At 40.3% G+C, this 19,468-nt stretch overlaps 1 protein-coding gene across 3 annotated transcripts in view; it reads left to right on the top strand.

Annotated features, from left to right (window-relative positions):
* LOC307219124 (FRAS1-related extracellular matrix protein 1-like) overlaps positions 1 to 18,149 on the top strand; it is a 105,713-nt gene extending 87,564 nt beyond the window's left edge. For 2 of the 3 annotated variants that reach the window (XM_079982070.1, XM_079982069.1), the window contains exons 30-35: positions 2,491 to 2,640; positions 4,926 to 5,218; positions 7,287 to 7,466; positions 10,176 to 10,291; positions 15,435 to 15,520; positions 16,446 to 18,149. In XM_079982070.1, coding sequence (XP_079838196.1) covers positions 2,491 to 2,640; positions 4,926 to 5,218; positions 7,287 to 7,466; positions 10,176 to 10,291; positions 15,435 to 15,520; positions 16,446 to 16,678 — 1,058 coding nt within the window. In that variant the 3' untranslated portion in view covers positions 16,679 to 18,149. Of the gene's footprint in view, positions 1 to 2,490; positions 2,641 to 4,925; positions 5,219 to 6,546; positions 6,850 to 7,286; positions 7,467 to 10,175; positions 10,292 to 15,434; positions 15,521 to 16,445 lie in introns of those variants that run through there. The other variant, XM_079982071.1, reaches the window with a different exon arrangement.
* The last annotated feature ends 1,319 nt before the right edge of the window (positions 18,150 to 19,468 follow it).

Below are 19,468 nucleotides of genomic sequence, written 5' to 3'. Positions count from 1 at the left end.
ATTGGCTTCGTATAATAGTTACCACACTAGCTTAACTTTATTGCTTATTTACAGAAAAACCATTGTTTTTCCATGGAATCTCTTGGCTAATTGCTATGTTACTTCACAGGAAAGGGTGTAATTAGACACTTACTAGTGTTACTGTTACCAAGTTAGCACTTGACAACTGTGTAATTTCTTGACACCACCATTTTATAGATTGTTAGGTGGGCCTCACTGCCTCCACCATTAGCTGATTTTTAACTTTTCACCTTCCTGGCACAGGCTGCTCAGAAGACAGGTGTGTGTTTCTGTCTATTTCATCAGTGATACTTTTGGCCTAGAGCAGGCTTTAGCACTATTAATTAAATTGGCATTTGAATGAGGAAGATTTTTCCTCTAGTGTCATTAACACCTCAATCTAAAATTATTTGGCCATGATCCACAAATACTCAAGCACAAGAACTTGTGTGAACATCCAGGTTTGTCTTTCCTTTTATTACCTCAGAAATTTTTTTTAAGGGGGGCTGACACGTGGAAGTGCTATGGGGGAGCTATGGGGAGAAGCCTGGATATTTCCATGTGCCTTATTAATCTCTGTGGGTCAGAGCCATGAGATGGACATAAGATGGCTGCAGTGAAATATATTTATCTATTCCAGTCCTAGGAGCCAACTCCTAGGGGCTGAGGTCCCTTTGGCCCTCCAATAAAATATTTGAGGGGGCTGGACCCCCCCCCAAAGTTGATGGACATTGCCATTCAAATGGTGTGCATGTGAATGATTATGTGGGGGACCTTACTTGCCCCGCATATTTTATTCAAGTTGGCACCCCCTGATTCCACTTATTTATAAGACTGTGGACATGCGTCTCTGACACAAGTATCACTGTATGCCTGTATGCTGATGAGGAGAGCAGGGGAGCAGCCGAGGCAGGGCTGTGTGAATGCGCAAAGGGAGCCAATCCGGTGCTCCTGCTTGTGTATGCATTCAGTCTCACACCCACATAAGCCAGTGTCACTGGTATAGGGAGCCTGGTTTTGCAGATCTGCACCTCCACACCAGTCACTACTGTTGTAGTCTGAAAGTGAGAACATAGTACAGGAGTAGCTAACATCATGCCTTCCATAATTTATTGAATTACAGACACCATCATTCTTGACCATTGGCCATGCTGGTGGGATTTGTAGTCTAGCAACATTTGAAGGGCTACCCCTGGTTTAGCAATACACCCCTTTTTCTTGCCAGATATGGGTGTGCAGGAGAGAGACTTCCTCCTTAGAGTTCTCTTTCTTTCAGATGTTTGTCTCTGCCCATAACAATGCCGAAAACCTTTCTTAATGAGTTTGCTTTCAAATATAATTTCATCATTGTTAGAGGATTCAGGTTACTCTTCTCTATTTACTGTAAGGAACGGAATATATATTCTGCAGTGCTTGGTGCTACAAAATCCTGATAGGTCTTAAGCATGTGGTTAAGTACTTTGTTGAACGGGAGCCCAAGATAGGAATAAAACTTCATCTGGATCCTGAAATCCTAAAATTGCTCCCGCTGTACTTGCCTGATTCTATTCAGTGGGACTGGTGCCAGCATTGTGCTTTGAAAATTAGGCTATAAGGCTCCTTTGTGGCACTAGCATATTAGAACTTGGGTTTAAGGATATATCACAAAATCATCTGCTGGGTTTGCATGCTGTTTCCCATAACGTGGTCGGCTCCTGCTCTGAAAATCCTGGAGCTCCAGGTGTAGAAATGTGTTTGTGGGACAGGATAAAGGAACAAGGATGGGCTGGCAGGGGTGGAATGTAAAAATCTGGGCACCCTTGATGTTCAGAAGTCTTCTTGCTCTCTTCTGCCAAGTTACTGCCAATAAGAATTGAGTTAGATGCTCCTTTGTGGCTTCTTCATTCATAAGTCCATGCTCAACACTTTTACCCAAAATACAGGATTATATGAAAATGATCTGATTGGGAAAATGTCTGCTTAACCTTAGTAAATGTAAGAAAAATAAACAAATCACTGTTAGCACTGTAGATTTTGAAGGTTGCTGAAACCGTTAATATTCATTGAGATAATAGTCCATAATTGCTTCATGAGAAAGTAAGCTGTGACTTTTGGCTTCTAATTGTGTAAAGCTGGGGTTGATGTGGCAGGAAGCAGGTGCCTTGTGGATGTGAAAGGAGGAAGAACTAGGCCTTGTACTGTTAATGAGCCAGCATATGCTACTCCTTGTTTGAAGACCTGCAAAAGAAGACACCAGAGAGATAGCTCTTTGGTAGAAACTTCCTAGACTTGATGCATTCTTCTGTTGAGGATTTACAGTGGTAACCCTGCAATTTTTGGTGGTGGAAACAGTTCATGTACGGAGCAAGTGTCTACAGCCACAACCTATAGTTGGCTCGGAAGTGTTGCTGCAGACTCTGACAGTTCTTATGTGCCTATGGTAAAACAATACAAAAGCTACTTTCAAATGTAACATAGGACTTGTAGATTTAGATCTTATGCTTTTGACAGGTGTTTCCTTCAAGATCTGGAATATCCTCCTTCAGGATGATGGCCTTGAAGAGAACAATGAAGTGTTTAAAATAACACTGAACAAGCCTAAAAATGCAATACTGGGACGCAAGAGGGAACTGACTGTTGAAATTCTCGATCCAAAGGATGGTAAGACAGGTTGTTGAATACATCTTCAGGAAGAACCAACCAAGTCCTTGCCTTTCTGGTCCATCAAATTTCCAAGCGCCACTTTAGTGTGCTGAGGGTTTCTTCTCATTTCAGTCCTCTGATCAGCATCTTTCAGGATAGCCAGTGAGATTATTATAAATTGAGGTGGGAAACATTCACCCTGAGGGCCACATTTCCTTCTAAGGCAGAGACTCTCAACCTGCTTGGGTCCACAGCTCCCTTGACCAACTCCATTCTTTCTGCAGCACCCCTGTGGGGCTCAGGAGCCCAGTTATGTCACCCCTTGCCTGCAGAGCTGGCAGGCCCTAAGCCCTTTTCGAACAGCCTCCCTTGTGGAATGTTCCCTCAGCCTCCTCTCCTCTCCCCTCTCCTTGGGAGTCCTCTGGGCAGCCATTGCTGTTGCCCCTGGTCTCTGAGCTGCTCCCTCTGCCCCCCAAATAAGTGCCTCCTCACACTGTCCCACAGGGGCCTGGGAAGCACCCCCAGCCTCAGATGCACCATTCACCTGCTGAACCTGTAGCCAGGGGTGCTGCAACAAACAGCTGTACTAGCTTTTGCATGAGTTTTCACTGCCAGTTTTTCTTCTTCACTCGGGCTTTGGACTGAATGTTCCTACTTGTATCTTGCATTTTGTACTTGTTTGGTTTGAAACCATTTCACTGCTTTGAATTTTAATTTGTGTAGTGTGTTTTTTTTTTAACCTGTTTTGCTTTGGTAGGCATATTGCCTCAGAAGTGGCATATAAACCAAAGAAACAGATAAAATAAACAAATAGGGGAGAGAGAAAAGAAAGTTTGTAACTGAATTTTTAAAAAAGCTTTCCATCCAAAGTTTGCACATTCCTGTCTCAACTCACTTCTTTTATACAGCTGTGATAGAATTTTGAAACCTTAAACTTCATTTAGAGTTTCCCCTTCTTCATGCAGCTGCTCTTCTGCTGAATCAACTTTTACTTAAACAATCCTTGACATTTTCCAATTTCTTTAAAAAAAATAAAAAAAGTCTTCCTGCTAGAGGCACTCTGCACCTTCAATTACAGCCCGGGTAACAATTATTCTCCTTTGGCTTCAAACCACCTGAGTTCCCTCCTTAAAGTCACTTCCCTTCCTCTTCTCTCTCCTCCTCCTTCTGGCCCCATATGTTTGTTTTCAGCTGAAATTTCTTGAAGGCTGCTGATCCAGGTGTTTCTGTTAATACAGATCACTTATAATTGAATCAAGAAGAAAGAGCAACACAGCACCAGGCCTCCAACTCTCAAGACGCCTGAGGTCAAAACATGTTCTGGGACAGCGCTACCTTTCTTTAAAATGTCTGTCTTCCTTTTTATACTTTCAGCTGCTGGTCACCATTATCTTTAGCTGAATTGCAATGCCTTAAGAGTTTGCCACGCAGGCTAACAAGAAGCGGGCAGTATATTTCATGTTTGGATATATAAATTCTCATGCTGAGATGAACTACCCACTGTTTTACTCTAGGAGACCCAGAGCGCCTGGTAATTCTGATGCTAAACCAAATTTCCAGCTGCCAGAAACAAAGGCATGGATGGACCCAATTTTGAGTCAAGAGTGACACCTTGTGGCCAACAGATTCCCTTCCCTATTCCTTTCTTGCGTGCACACTGGAACCACTTTCTTCAGTTGTCTTCCAGATTTTATATTTATGCATTTCTTTCACGTTGCTTGATTTAAAAAAGAGAAAAGAAAAGAAAAGAAAAGAAAAGAAAGAAACTCTTGACAGTGTAGATTTTTTGCATGACCCCTTCTATCCTAATCTTCGGCAACCTTCTCGGTCTGTCCTTGAAGGTTCCTAAAGTGACAATTGTAACCCGAGCTGACGTTGCAGTGGTGAATTTGAAAGCAAGACATTGTCCTGGCACAAAAAGCAGCACTGTTGTTTTGGGCTTTTGTCTGCAGCATCTGGCTTTGGGCCCTCTCAGAAATGAGTTCTCTGAAGATTAAGCTGAGATTGCAAAATTAATCTCATTTGTGGTTTATTTTAGATTTTGACCTTGAATTGCAAAGATTCAAAGACCACCATGTAGCAGCCTCTCAAGGGGTGCTGTTGTGGGGTCTCAACTCCTAGGTTTTCCACTCTTAAAATTTATTATCCAAAGAAAAGAAATCACTTGCAGAGGCTTCATGGCCTTTCATTTTCTTCACAGTTCAGCTCTCCTGTAACACAAAACCCCAAACCCTTCAGTCATTAATTTTGCTCGCTTGTGCTTCTAAACTCTGCTTTCCTCCTTGTTCATAATTAATTATTAGGCGACTGTGATTCTTCCACAACATTCCAAGATGGAGGCACTCAAAAGATGTTGGAAAGGACTAGTAGCAATTCAGGAAGTCTGCTGTCTGCTGGCCGTTCCCATAAAGCAAGCGAAAGAGCAGATGTCCTTCGTGAAGAACATCTGAACAATAAGAATCTTCCCCATAATCATCATGGTTCTTTGACCAGAGGATATATTCCACAGACAGGACACCTGCCTGATCATGTAATGATGGATTTCCAAGTTCTTGCTGATTCTAAGCATCAAGCAGTTCAACACAATCCTCCAGTGGTATGTACAGCTAATATCTAAATATATACAAAGTGTAGCAATGACTTATGTAAGCTGGAAGCAAGTAAGCTGTAGGATAGTTATAGGTGTCTGTATTCTTGAATTTTAATAGCTGAAGGGGAGGAGTTATTTACAGTCCAGTCCTATACCTGCTGACTCAAATGGAAGCTCCATTCAGTTCAGTGGGACTTACTTCTAGGTAACTGAGAATAGGATTTCAGCCACAGTCTACTTTAGTAAATGTACAAATCTGGAAACCTGATTTTAGGCTCTTGCTAGATCCAAAGTGATATAGCCCCATTGATTTAAGTGGGCCTCTTTTAATTTACACCAGCGAACAATGGAGCCAAATACATTTCCTCTACATTTTTCTTTTTCAGAAGCAAAACGGCCAGGATAATGATCCTTCAGTAGGAACAAATGTTATTACATAGCCTTCTCTACTACACGAGGGCAAAGAACGAAAAGATATCCTATTAATAACACTCCGTTTTCCTGCTGATGTTGCAAAATAGGCCGCCATAAAATTATGAATATCATTGCCTTTCTGGGCGAATTAACTACTTAGGAAAGTTGTAATGGGGGAACATGGAAGGATCTGCTAATGAAAGAGTGGAATGAAAAGGATGTACTCGGTGTTGTCCGTTGCACGTACCTGTCAAATTGGAGCTATTCCCTCCAGTATATATGATTAGTAATTACATTTTATGACTAAAAATTTACCAATGCTCTTAATGCCATTCTAAAAAATGTCATTAAGAGCTATGCCAACCCAAGAAAATATTTGTAGCCCAAGAGGCTGCTTCACATTTATCTGAGATGTCACTAAACCAAAGATCACAATAGGCAGGGCTGCAGGTTCGCAAATCATCCGTTTATCTCTGCACAGGGAAAGTGAGGCGGCAGGGAGGAGAGGAGGTACCATAAAGCACTATTTTGTTCCCCTTTTTCTGCTGCTTTTCACTGCTTGTTTCCCTCCTCTATTACGTCACTGACGCCTTCTTCCATGTGACACAATCCTAGCCAATCAGAGCCCAGACATTATGTAGTTAGCATGATGACACCATGAATCAAATTATCCATCCAACGCAGCTATGTGACCAGTTTATGAAGCTAATTCAATTTTACCAGAATGCTTTCCTCCCTGTGAACAGACTTTGTGATAATGTCATGACCAGAGCAGGGCTGCAGCTGCCTTGTTATGAATACAGCCTATGGCCTGGAAGATTGACAAAATGGGGCAGCACTTTTCAGAGGTGCTGAAAATGTTTGAGCTCCTCCTCTAGCTCAGCCTAAAGCACAATGTTTGTATGTTTTTCACCTGCAAGGTCTTCTCAAAGCTAGCAAAAAGCTGAAATGTTGAAGCAATACCAGTCTTCAGGGCCCATGTTTCACAGTCATTACGTTCCCTCCAAACCTACTCATTAGGTAACAGTTTTGCACTTGACACTTACAAGCTCTGGCAGTCCTATATTGAACTGGACAAGGATTAAGCGCAACCCTCAATCGTGTGTAAGGGGGGATGTAAATTGAGTGGTCAATATGCACCATAATTGGCCATTGTGCACATTCACCATTCGCCTCATGGAGAATGTACATGCAGTTTATCCATGTGCACATTTCGTCATCAGTATATATGTAATCTCAACAGGCCTTGGAGAATGTGCACATATGGACTGAATTTTTTACATTCTCTGGCTATTATGCATAATCTCCAACAGGCCTTTGTGGCATGTGATTAACTTACATTTCCCATAGCATATATACTGAAGCACAGATTTTATGAAATATCCCTGCAAAAATAAGCAGCACAATGCCACAGAAAAGTGAAGCTACTTAGCCGAAACATATTAACTTGTTGGGTCAAAAACTGAACCCAGGTCCAGAATTTCAGGCCATGCTGAAACTTTTACAATAATTGTTCAGCAGCAGTTCTTAGTGTTGGTGAAGTAGAATCCAGAGTTCCCAGTTGCCATATACGTAGAGTTGTCCTTGGGGGCAGCGGGGGGGGGGGGGGGGATTGGAAGGGAGATGCACTTGCTCTTTATTTTTTCTTGATCATTTCCAGTACCAAGGAATTACACCAACAGGAGCTGGTGGACAATTCATCTTGCCATCTGCCGTCAGGGCAGCTGCTAGAGAGCCTGTGCCTGTTTTACCTTTTCACCTACGACACCAAAGTGACCTTCCTCAGAGAGATTTGGGCATGAAGAATGAACCTGTCCCATTACAGTCGAGTACAAAGCAGGTAGAATTAGCTTCCCAGGTTGTACGGCAGCAGACGGGGATGGAATCCTGGGTGACAAGGGAAGGAGAGGGATATATTCTCTAGAGTGCAGTGCATATTATAAATCATTATATTCCTTGCTATATTTGAAATTATATAAAGGCTATAAATCCACAGCAGAATGTTTTCAGGGCAATCTGATGGTAGTGCCTCAGAGTCTCCTAACTAATTTTATTGCCTCTGCTAGAGACAAAGGATGGATTATCAATTAATCAGAACCCACATTTTAATCCGCAATCAAGGTTTTCTTTTAACTACGGTGCAGTATCGATTCAATGCTTCAAGAACTGATTTCATGTCCTGTTCCTCCTGCCCTGAACTTTAATAACACCCATAGAAATACTTGTGTGAGCATGCAACAGGAATAAGGAACTTCCCTTCTGCTTCAGATGTTTGTATTATTGCAAACTGAAACGATTCCTTATTGCCATTTAGTTGGATAGTGTATCGGCTTGAATTAAAATAGGTCCTTGCAAAAGTAGATTTAAAATCCTGTGACATGCCCGAGGCTACATTTGAGCTTTGTGGCTGGCCAGAAATTTAGCCTTGCAGGTCCCCACATTTGAACATGACTGCATCATGTTGACTTTCAATTGTAGCCTACTTAACTGCTAGATTTTGCTAGAGTTGCTTGCGACTTGTTAGCAACTTCGTTGTTCTGCTTCAAAGACCAACTAAGAGCACATTTGTATGAGTCTTTTGTAGGTCACATTAGGGATGAGTGGTACACAGTTGGACTTGACATTTCTGTGGACATCTGTGGTATCTGCAAATCCAGGTCTGGTGTCTTGGGGTCAGGGTAGCCAACAAGTCCTATTAGACTCCAAATCCCATCATCTCTAATCATAATCCATTCTGGCTGGGGTTCATGAAAATTGTAGCCCATCAACATCTGAGGGGCACCACAATGGCTACCCCTGCTATAGGTCATTGAGCAATATTTTTCCTCTTTTGCTGGGGAGGCAGCTTCTGGGCAGACCTCTTTTCCACCCTCAATTCCCTAAATGAAAACTTGTCCTCTCAAATGCTATTATGGGACAATTGCATACTCAGCTCCCTACCAATCAGATCAAAATGTAGCTTGATTATTATAACAGAGATGGGATATTAATTAGGATTTCTAGTCCTGGTATCCTGACTATAAAAATTTAACAAGCTGTCAGAACGAAGTGCAGCTTTTATCCACACCATTTCACAACTTTAAAAGCTTGTTTAAGGTTTAAAAGAATCTTAACCCTCCAGTTCACTCATTCCTACTTATAAATGGCTCTATTAAATCAAAATCTCATGAGGAAGAGAGCAGCACTGAATCAAATTAAAGCCAAAAGTTCCCATATCTTTATCGCCAAATGCTTATGAACAATTGCAATCCAAAAGCTAAGAAAGATCACATCACTACATCTGCATTTCTGCTCAGTGTTAGGCTCCTTATTCAATAAGATTTAGGCAATCTTTAAGCCCAAATGAGAATTTGAACTGTGCCGCCCAATCCTACACATGTTCACTTGGAAGCAAGTACAACTGAGTTTAATGGGTCTGCTTTCAAATAAATCCACAAAGGATGCTGCAACTATGGACCAAACTAGACAATGCATGGGAGACCTGCGACTCAGCCATACTGTTTTTAATTTACCGTAAATATAGCCCGAAAATGTGATCACGGCAATGTTAGGGCATGAGGTGCTTGAGCCTTTCCCTGTTAACGCCCCCCCAAATCACCCCCTTGTTTGCTTTTCTCCCTTTAGGGAAAAAATGCAGGGGCTCACAGGAAAAGTAGCTTGGGAGATGTTGCTGAACTGATCAAGTCTGTCCCCTATACAGCTGAGGTCAGTGAAACTGACTGGGTAAAGAGTGGGGTAGATCTCACTCTGGAGCTGACTGAGCATGTGTTCAGGCCCATAATCAGGCCTAACACACAGCTGTGAGGGAAATAAAGAGAGCCTACTTCACTGCCTCAGTTGCATCCTTGAGGAACTGCCCAGCAAAGTTGTTCCCTACAGTCCAGAGATTGGTTATTCCTGACCTCTGGAGTACATGGTAACCAAATGGCTAAATGCTTTGAGAATGAGGTTAGTTGGTTCCACAGTGACTTAGACACTGCTACTGCAGCAGTGCCAGTTGAGGTATCCAATGCAATGTTAAGCCCAGTGTTGTGGGACCAGCTCCAGTTAATGTGACCTGATGATAAGGACAGGTTACTTGCAGTGATGCACCCAGCCAACACCTCAGTAGATGTTTGCCTATCCTGTCGTATCTATCTACTCAGCTACCCACCCATATGTTTTTTATTGTTATTATTCTTTGTATGATTCTTGTAAACCACTCTGCTATTTTTATTTTATGAAAAGTGGTTTATAAATACGTTTATAAATGAATGAAAATAAAACATTTCAATGTGCTGTCTCTCCTTATGCACATGCACATCTAAATGTTGCATCTTTATTTCTCACTTAGACATGCCAGCCAACTTGTACTTTTCACACGTCTGTAAACTGCTTCCATACCTATCTTAAGAGGCATGAAATGGGAAGCATAATCTGAGAAGCCATATGTGCCCATTTATGCTCCTCAAAAGAGCAAGGGTATTTTTTTTGTGGGAAAGAGATCAGGCATGAAGTTCATCAGTGATGTATAATCATACTGTTTTGGGTCTATTTTCCCCCTTCTTAGAGAACTAAATCCAGGAAGTGCCCTTCCAGTTGGACGCTCAGAGACAAGCACTGCTACATTTTGAGCTCCATTAGAAATGCATCCTGGGACAGTGCTGAAAAAGCCTGCAGGAAATGGTATGGGAATCTTCAAAAGAAAAGGGTTGTCACTGATCACTCATTTGTTGAGGTTTGGCCATCTGTGAAGCGATTGGAGCACCAATGGTGACAGATCTTTTTTGGACTCAGGGCTGCAATGAGGGCTGCAATAGTTGGCATCCCTCACAAAAAAAAAAAAAATCTGTTTAAAGAACATGTTTGGGAGTCTTGAATGGGAGTGGTTACAAAAACATTTGGCCTCAGAGAATTATATACAGTGGTACCTCCATTTTCGAACGTAATCCATTCCAGAAGACCATTCGAGTTCTGAAACGTTTGAAAACCAAAAACTCAATATGGAAGCCTCAAAAGGGAAAACTCAATACAGAGGCCATGTGGCATGTTCGACTTGTTTGAAAACCAAGCATTTCGTCAACGGAGAAGTTCGAAAACTGAGGTACCACTGTATGAGCGGAGTAGAGCTTTTGCATCATATTATTATAGCAGTGAACCTATGGAGAAAGTCAATAATAAGTCATCATTAGTTTTTTTAACAAATATGAATACTTGAAGAAAACTTAGGAGGAACAAAATAATTGTGGGGCATCATAACATGGGACCCATGTGAGTACAAAACAAAAATGTGGGCTCAAAACCCTATTGAAGAGGTAGATACTATTTTAGAGTATGTTTGCTGATATCTATTTTTTTTTTTGCATATAATTTTTATTAATCAACATCAGCAAACAAAACAAAACAAAATACATTAATTTCACATCATTTTCATAACTTATTTCTCTTTTGGACTTCCCTCAGCTGTTCCGTAAATCATCCATAGTCATAATTTTAATTACACATTTCTCAAATTTATATTGACATTATTTATCTCTTTTTTCCTATTCCCTTTAGACAATATTTCTTGCTTTTTTACAGTGCTTCTTTAAATCCCTTAAGCGTCATCTGTCCTTCACTTAAATATTCCAGATATTCCACAAATTTTCCCCAGTCCTCGATGAACTTTTGGTCTCTTAAGTATCTAATCTTCCCTGTCAATTTATCTAACTCTGCGTAATCTAACAATTTCATTCTCCACTCTTCCACGGTCGGTATTTCTTGCTGTTTCCATTTCTGGGCCAGTAACACTCTTGCGGCTGTGATTGCATATCGAAAAAATTTGCAGTCTTTCCTTTTTATCTCATTTCCTACTATTCCCAACAGAAAGACTTCTGGCTTCTTTATAAATGTGTATTTTAAGATCTTCTTTAACTCATTATATATTTTCTCCCAGAAGTCTTTCACTTTCCTACATTCCCACCACATGTGGTAGAAAGTACCCTCTTTATCCCTACATTTCCAACACCTATTGCATGTCTTGTACATTTTTGCCAGTTTTACCGGTGTCATATACCATCTATAGAACATCTTCATCATATTTTCTTTTAACGTCATACAAGCAGTGAATTTTAGACCCTCCTTCCATAGTTTCTCCCAGTCCTCAAATTGTATATTATGACCCACATCCCTGGCCCAGCTAATCATCACCGACTTAATTTCTTCATCTTCCAAATTCCAGTCTAACAACAGCCTATACATTTTAGATAAATTTTTACCATCATTATCTATAACCTCACTTTGAAATTTCGATTCCTTATCCGTAAAACCTCGTTCTTTGCCATCTTTCTTAAACATCTCATTTATTTGGAAGTAGTGCATCCAATCATAAACATGTTCTTTTACCTGCTCATACGGTTTTATTTTCCATTTTCCTCCTTCTTTAAATAACAATTGACCATATGTTATCCATTTACTTCTCATATTAGTTCTCCTTACACTCATGACTTCTAGAGGTGATAACCAACGTGGTGTTCTAGGTTCTAATAGGTTTTTATACCTGTCCCATACCTCAATTAAAGGACCCCGGAAGATGTGGTTCTCAAAGCCTTTATGGACTCTCCTTTTCTCATGCCATAAATAGGCATGCCATCCAAATCTATTGTCGAACCCCTCTAGATCCAACAATTCGTTATTCTCTAGTTTAATCCACTCTTTCACCCAGCAAAGACATGATGCCTCATAATACAGTTTCAAATCTGGCAGGGCAAAGCCTCCTCTTTCCTTTATATCTGTTAGCAATTTATATCTGTTAGCAATTTAAATTGAATTCTCGGCTTTTTGCCCTGCCAGATGTATCTTGAAATCGCTCTTTGCCACTCTTTAAAAATCTTACTCCCCTTAATTATAGGGATAGTCTGGAATAAAAATAATATCTTTGGAAGCACATTCATTTTAATTGTAGAGATCCTTCCTCAGAGTGATAATTTCAGTTTTCCCCACACCTCTGTTTGCTGATATCTAACAGAGGGACAGAATGGGTCGGAATGTTGGGATTTCCAAAGGAATCAATCAAATACAACAGGACCACCAAAGGTACTGCTTTCTTTCACCACATAAGTCTATAGTGGAATACATGCTTTCAAAGCAGGAAGATTATGGCTTCATTCATATTCCTGAGACCCTGGAGAGAATAGGCAAAAGTGGTCTAGTTGGACAATTAGTATGGCCTACTGTTAAGCAGTGTTTCTGTGTTGCTGCTGAAAGGAAACAAAGAAATCTGATTGAAAATCGTATTGGTATATCTCCCTAGGAACAGTAACACCATTTGATTAAAATTCAGGTTTAACACATTCTTATTTTATTTATTGAATTTATATGTCGCCCTATCCCAGCACCCCCAAACTTGGCCCTCCAGTTGTTTTGGGACTACAGTTCCCATCATCCCTGACCACTGGTCCTGTTAGCTAGGGATGATGGGAGTTGTAGTCCCAAAACAGCTAGAGAGCCTAGTTTGGGAATGCCTGCCCTATACCCTATAAGGGCCCCTCCAGATGTCGTTTTGTGTGTGTGCATGATTATTTGTGCTTATGATGGTATTGCGGCAGTTATAGGTGATTCCCCTTTCATAACTGTTTGTGCCCATTCAGGACACAACTTCATTTGTAATCAGTGTGTGTCCTGTAACTTCTTGCTGAAATCCTGTAAAATTTTATACTGCAAATGTTCTGGTAGAGTTTTTATGTTCCACTTTCTTGTGCCACTCCAGAACAAAATAATGCAGTAACATTGCACAGGAACCACAGAACAGCTTTAAAAAGCAGAGTGATGTGCAGTTTAAAAACATACCCAGCAAACCATTTCCAATGCAATGAAAATAATAACACAAAGTAATTTTGTTTTCCCATATGTGATGAGTTCCCCTCCCCAAAGGCAGCCCACTATTTAATTGACTTTGTTTTAATCCACTTTCCTGAAGGTGTTGAGCTTTTTGCCCTATAACAGGCATCATAATATTCCGTGTAACTGGTTAAAAACCCCATGAGCATTTATGGTCTGTAGTTTTCATGCTTGCTGACAAACTGGAAACTGAAGTGGACAACAAGGGAATGGTTTAGTCACACTTGTTAATAAACTCCCCACTCCAGCATGAGGCTGGTCTGACCTTGCATTGAAAGCCTTTGAGGATAGTTATGAAAATAGTTCCACTAAACTGAAACAAAATATGTTGGCAAATCTGTTGCCCGGAAAGAACTGGAAGCAAATGAAGGCCTGAAATTGTATATTTCCGTAGTTAGAATGTTGTGCTGTTTACAGTACCTCATAAGAACTGAAGAACATTTTTCTTGTTTTGTTTCCTTCAAATGTTTTCCATAAAGAGAAATATCTGTGAAGCTTTAACTTTTTTATTAGATTCAAGCAGGAAAGGGAGAGGATGTGAGGTTTAAAACAACAACAACTGGATACTGCTTTATTCCATCTCTTAAGAAAAAAATGCCTTAAAAAAAAAATATTTAAGTGAAGTAAATTGGGGACTTCTAAAGAGGAGAGAAGGACTAATCATAATTGCTTGATGGATAAATTACAGCAATGTGGTCTACATTAAATTGAAAAGTAAACAGCAAGAGCAAGCTGTTTGGGTTTCTTTTTTTGCTGGGAAATGCATTCACAGGAACAGTGCAACCCTAAGCAGGTCTATTCAGAAGTAAGTCTCGTTGAAATTCAATGGTGCTTAATCCCAGGTAAGCGGGGTAATGATTGCTGTCATGATATACTGGTATATAAACAATGTAAAATACCTTTTTCCAATGACTATTTAAAACAGGGGGGGGGGGAAACCTGTTTGGAAGGTTCAGGGTCCCTTTTTAAATTTCTCTTACACTTTCTCCACTAGAATAGCAACAGTACAGTGTAGTAGCTTAAAGTTGAACAATGTTATAGTTTGTAATTCTATGTGCATCAGGAATTATCATGCTACATTAGAGGGTTGGGAAAGTTAATTTTTTTGTACTATGAAGCATTGCCCATAAAGTCGAGATGATTCAGCAATGCCAGATATATTTCTTATGAATTGGAATAATGTGGTCAGATCTGTCTGTCTGTCTACTGGAGATGACTAGAAAATCAACAGCAATTCTAAATTATGAAAGTGTATCACATTATCTTCCTTAGAATTCCAGTGAGAAAAATGCATTTTCAAATTAAAGTTAAAAGACTGGGCAAAAAACTTATACAATGTGTAGTATACCTTTTATGGAATAAGTTTTACAATCTGTGACCTTCAGAATTACACAATATGTTGTCCTTCTGATGATTCCCACAGAAGTAAGGCCTATTTGAATGATATGTTATGCAAATAAGATTCATTATTAAAAAGCCATACTAACAAATGTTCTGCTCTCCAAAGGTCAAACAGGCAAGGCACAAGATGAATGTATTTCCTTTCCTGTGACATGAGTGAAGATGGGATTGGAAATGTTATTCTCTACAATCAGCCACTTAAAACACATTACAGTACCTTTTGATTGCATAAATAATCACACTGAAAGTTAGTATCCCACACCTATCTCACTCTGGCGATTTTGCTCTAAAGTACCTAAGGTTATTTAATCTTATACAGTTTCAGAACATTGAATGACTGCTATAAAAGACAATACACATTCCTTGAATGAACTGAAGTGCCAGCCCGAGCCTATATTTTCTATTGTTTTCTCTTTTGTTTAAAGCTATGACATGATAGCTCCCATTTGTCAGCGCCCATGTAACATTGTTATCAGATTTCCCCACCCACCCTCAAACAAACCCAGTAGTGACTGGGTATCATTGTTATGCTTTGTTGTCTCATATACAGGTCCCAGGGCCATTTAGCCAGTGTTCATTCCTCAAGGGAGATGGCATGGCTTTGGAAATTTGCCAATAAGCAGCCATTTTGGATTGGTAAGTAAAAAAAAAACTATTCAGGATACTGTGGCATATGCCTTTGCTGTACTTCATTCAATAAATCTAAAAACTTGAGACATGGGAAACTTGTGGTTTCATTCTATAAAGACGGTAGTGCTACAGATCTAGCAGACCATCATATTTGGTCACAAAATAACTTTATATATCTTTATTGAATCTTTGTACAGAAGCAGGGTGCTTTGATTTCACAACTAATCAAAAGGGGGGGGGGAATCTCCCCGGCTAAACCTGCCACTTCATTCCCTTTCAGATTTGGCAGCTGTTCAACTTCTCTTAAGGCTTATCCTATTGATGTTTACTTAGAATTAAATCCCATGGTATCAGCAGGACTTGTTCCCAAATGTATATGCCCAAGATTTCCCCAAAGATTCCAGCTGTAATCCTATATGCACTTACCCATTGATTTTAATTGGACTTCCATCTGGGTGGATATGTATACCATTGATCTGTCGGTATTGCAGCAAACTGAGGTGATTTGGAATGCCATGCAAATACACTTTACTATATTGAATCTGACCAGTGCTCAATTCCATATAGCCCAGAGACCTTCCTTTTCTGACTGGCAACAGTTCCATCATTTCAGGCAGAGAATCTTTGACAGTCCTGTTATCTGAGATCGTTTTAACTGGAAGGGCCAGGTATTGACCTTTGACCTTATACATGTAAAGCTTGAGCTCTGTTTCTGAGCTAGTTTTCATTTCTTTTCCTAACTAAAGTTGATCTATTTTTTAGGAAGCATGAATCTGCCACCAGCAGGTCATTTGCATCTGCTGTTGGGTAAAATAATGCTGAAATCAAAGAGTCTGTCCTATGAATAATTGTATTGATGGGGCTTAATACAATTCCTGTAGCATTGCTTTATAGGCAGTGAATTTCACAATTGCCGGGTCTCCAATTTCAGGATTAAACGAAGGTAAAACGGGCAGCTGGATGTGGAGTAATGGCCGACCAGTGACTTTCCATAACGTCAAAAGCGGGCCGGAGCTAAGCAAGACTGCTGAACAGAAATGTGCTTTTGTGAAAAAGCAGAAGAAATGGGTTGCAAGGCTATGCAGACAAAGGCTGAAAGGAAGATATATTTGTTCCCTTCCTTCATTAACTGACACTTCTCTCGAAAATACAAAAACGGTTTAGCTCTTTTGTAAAGTTGGCAAGAAAATTGCACAAGATTATTACCAGGAGATGAGGAGAAACAAGGCTACAACAAATTCTAGCCATGAAGTCATGCAAGACACTCATTGTAAAACTGCTTTGGAAAACATCTCAAAGGAGAAATGTAAAGATTCTCAGTACATCAGTACTCATTTCTTGCCAGATTCTGCATATTCAAAGATTTACAAGTTGCTGAAGACATCTTTGCAATGAGCAGTATTGGAAAGGGTTGTTTTGTGTTTCTTTGTTTTTGAGAACATCCATTTATATCTGTGTAGATCCAGATAGCAGTGGGCCAGAAATTGGGCTTAGTGTTAGTCTTGCTGGTGGCCGTATCTCATAAAAAAATGAAAGTTATGCTGATATTCATGCTTCAGTGAAACAGAAGAGCATGAAGCCACAGGACAGAAAAAATAATGCTATTCAAATATAAAAGAAAAAAAATGTTCATAAGATAAGAGTGAGAAATACTGAAACTAATATTTTAGTTAATTATTAGCCTCGAGGTTTACCTGCTATTTTGGATAACTGTTAGCTTGGTGGTTTATATTTCCATGAAACATGCATAGAAGGGGGAATAAGATCTTGCCCAGCCATGTCTTCTGACCACACCTCCAATCCCTTGCTTTTATCATAACCTGTGAAACAGTCTACAGCCACAAACACTGTGAATGTGTTCTGGGACCATAGCTATTCAAGAGTCTCATAGTATGTATAACCCCCCCCCCCATTTTTTACAAACCTAATATGTGCATAGGCTGTCTTTTTTTATACTTATTTGAAATAGAAATGCCAACTAAAGTAAAAGGGATATCTAGAATGGAACATTGCAGAACAAATTTCCATACCAAATAAAGCATAACAGATCAACATCACAAGGTCCCAAGCACCACAAATGGGTTTATATTATCCTGCACCTTGTTGCTCCAGAAATGGCTTGGTTTCTCTCTAAAAACATTACCTTCCTGTCTACCTTCTCTGGTTCTAACCATGGATTATTGCAGGAAGGCAAGATCTCCCTTTACATAATTTATTTTTCTTTCTCGTTGGAAGTCAGCATTGTACACAAGCAGTTTGGCTTCTGGTTAATCATAAGAGTGGTGGGGCTCTGCATTTTAATCCTAAACCAATTATCAGGATTTGCTAGTGCACCATTAGATTCCAAGGAATAAAACTCAAGGGCAGCACAAAGGTCTCAGACAGGAGCTCAAAGCTCAGTCTGTGTCTTGCTGAAGGTGAAATCCCAGACTTTGCAATTTGGTAATTTAAAAATTAAACACAAGACTGCCTGCCGCATCCCAAACACACAAGTATCAGAGGCAAGGATCTCAGTTTAATTTCAATTTCAATTGGTCGTATGGCATTCTTTCCTTTTAATAAATAGGCATATTTAGTGAGATTTTAGGGCTTCAAAATACCATAAGAACATAAGAGCCGTGCTGGATCAGACCAAAGACCAAAGTCCAGCATCCTGTTCTCACAGTGACCGATCAGATGCCTAGGGGAAGCCTATAGGCAGGACCTGAGTGCAATTTGATCATAGTGTCAGCTTCCATATTATTGGCTAAAACTGCTAAAATTTAAGACACCTGAAATTTAAGTGCAAATCAACTTTGAAATAGGCTGAGGATCAAAATTGAAACAGCACCCAATAATGCTTTATAAAGGTAAAGGGACCCCTGACCATTAGGTCCAGTCATGGCCGACTCTGGGGTTGCGGCACTCATCTCGCATTATTGGCCGAGGGAGCTGGCATACAGCTTCCGGGTCATGTGGCCAGCATGACTAAGCCACTTCTGGCGAACCAGAGGAGCGCATGGAAACGCCAGAGCGGTACCTCTTTATCTACTTGCACTTTGAGGTGCTTTCGAACTGCTAGGTTGGCAGGAGCAGGGACTGAGCAACGGGAGCTCACCCCGTTGCGGGGATTCGAACCGCCGACCTTCTGATCGGCAAGTCCTAGGCTCTGTGGTTTAACTCACAGTGCCACCCATGTCCCTGGAATAATGCTTTATAGCTGACTATTATATACATAACTGTTGTGCTTTTATCCTGGGGTACTCAATGGTACCCAGTACTAGCACCCTTTCCCTGCATATCTGCATATACTGAGGTAGTGGATTGTTCTGCCCTTTATCATCAATAAGAAATGAAACTCAGGGCAGGTCATGAGATAAAAGGAATTAGGCTATGATGTTATGAAAACATGTTTTGCTCTTAGTGGGCTTCCAATCAGTTCAGTGGGACAAAGTAAATAACCTTTAATCTATCACACATTGTATTGCATTGGTGGGGGGAACCTGCCTTTGGCACTGGGGTCACAAGGGGGAGTTTGCAAGTTCAGCTCCAACCCCCATGGTGTCCCAAATTAATCTCTCTGGGGTTTTTCCTATTTAAAGGAGGAGCTACAATTTATCTTATACGGGCTGTAGTGAACAGAGGGCCCTGGATTTGCCTTCAAGGGCAGCCATCTCTGTAGTAGGGTTCAGTCCCTCTGGCCTACCTGCAAAAATTAGAGCAACATTCAAACTGAATGAACGATTTATGGCAGTCCTTTTAATGGGTTCTGTGATACCAATTATATGGCTGAAAGGGACTTGCAACATATGAAACAGGCAAAGCTACTTGATCTCAGATTCAGTTATTAGTGAGGTAGGTGATAGTAACTTTAGCAAACTACAATGATAAAATAATGGAAATTTGAAAATCAGTAATGAATTCACCACATATATTTGGCCAATGCACCATACATTTAAATTCAATTTCATAGTT

Source organism: Podarcis cretensis (assembly GCF_951804945.1).
Source record: "Podarcis cretensis genome assembly, chromosome: 6".
Classification (NCBI taxonomy): Eukaryota; Metazoa; Chordata; class Lepidosauria; order Squamata; family Lacertidae; genus Podarcis; species Podarcis cretensis.
The sequence above is the reverse complement of the archived record's forward strand: the minus strand, read 5'-3'. Positions and strand labels throughout refer to the sequence as shown.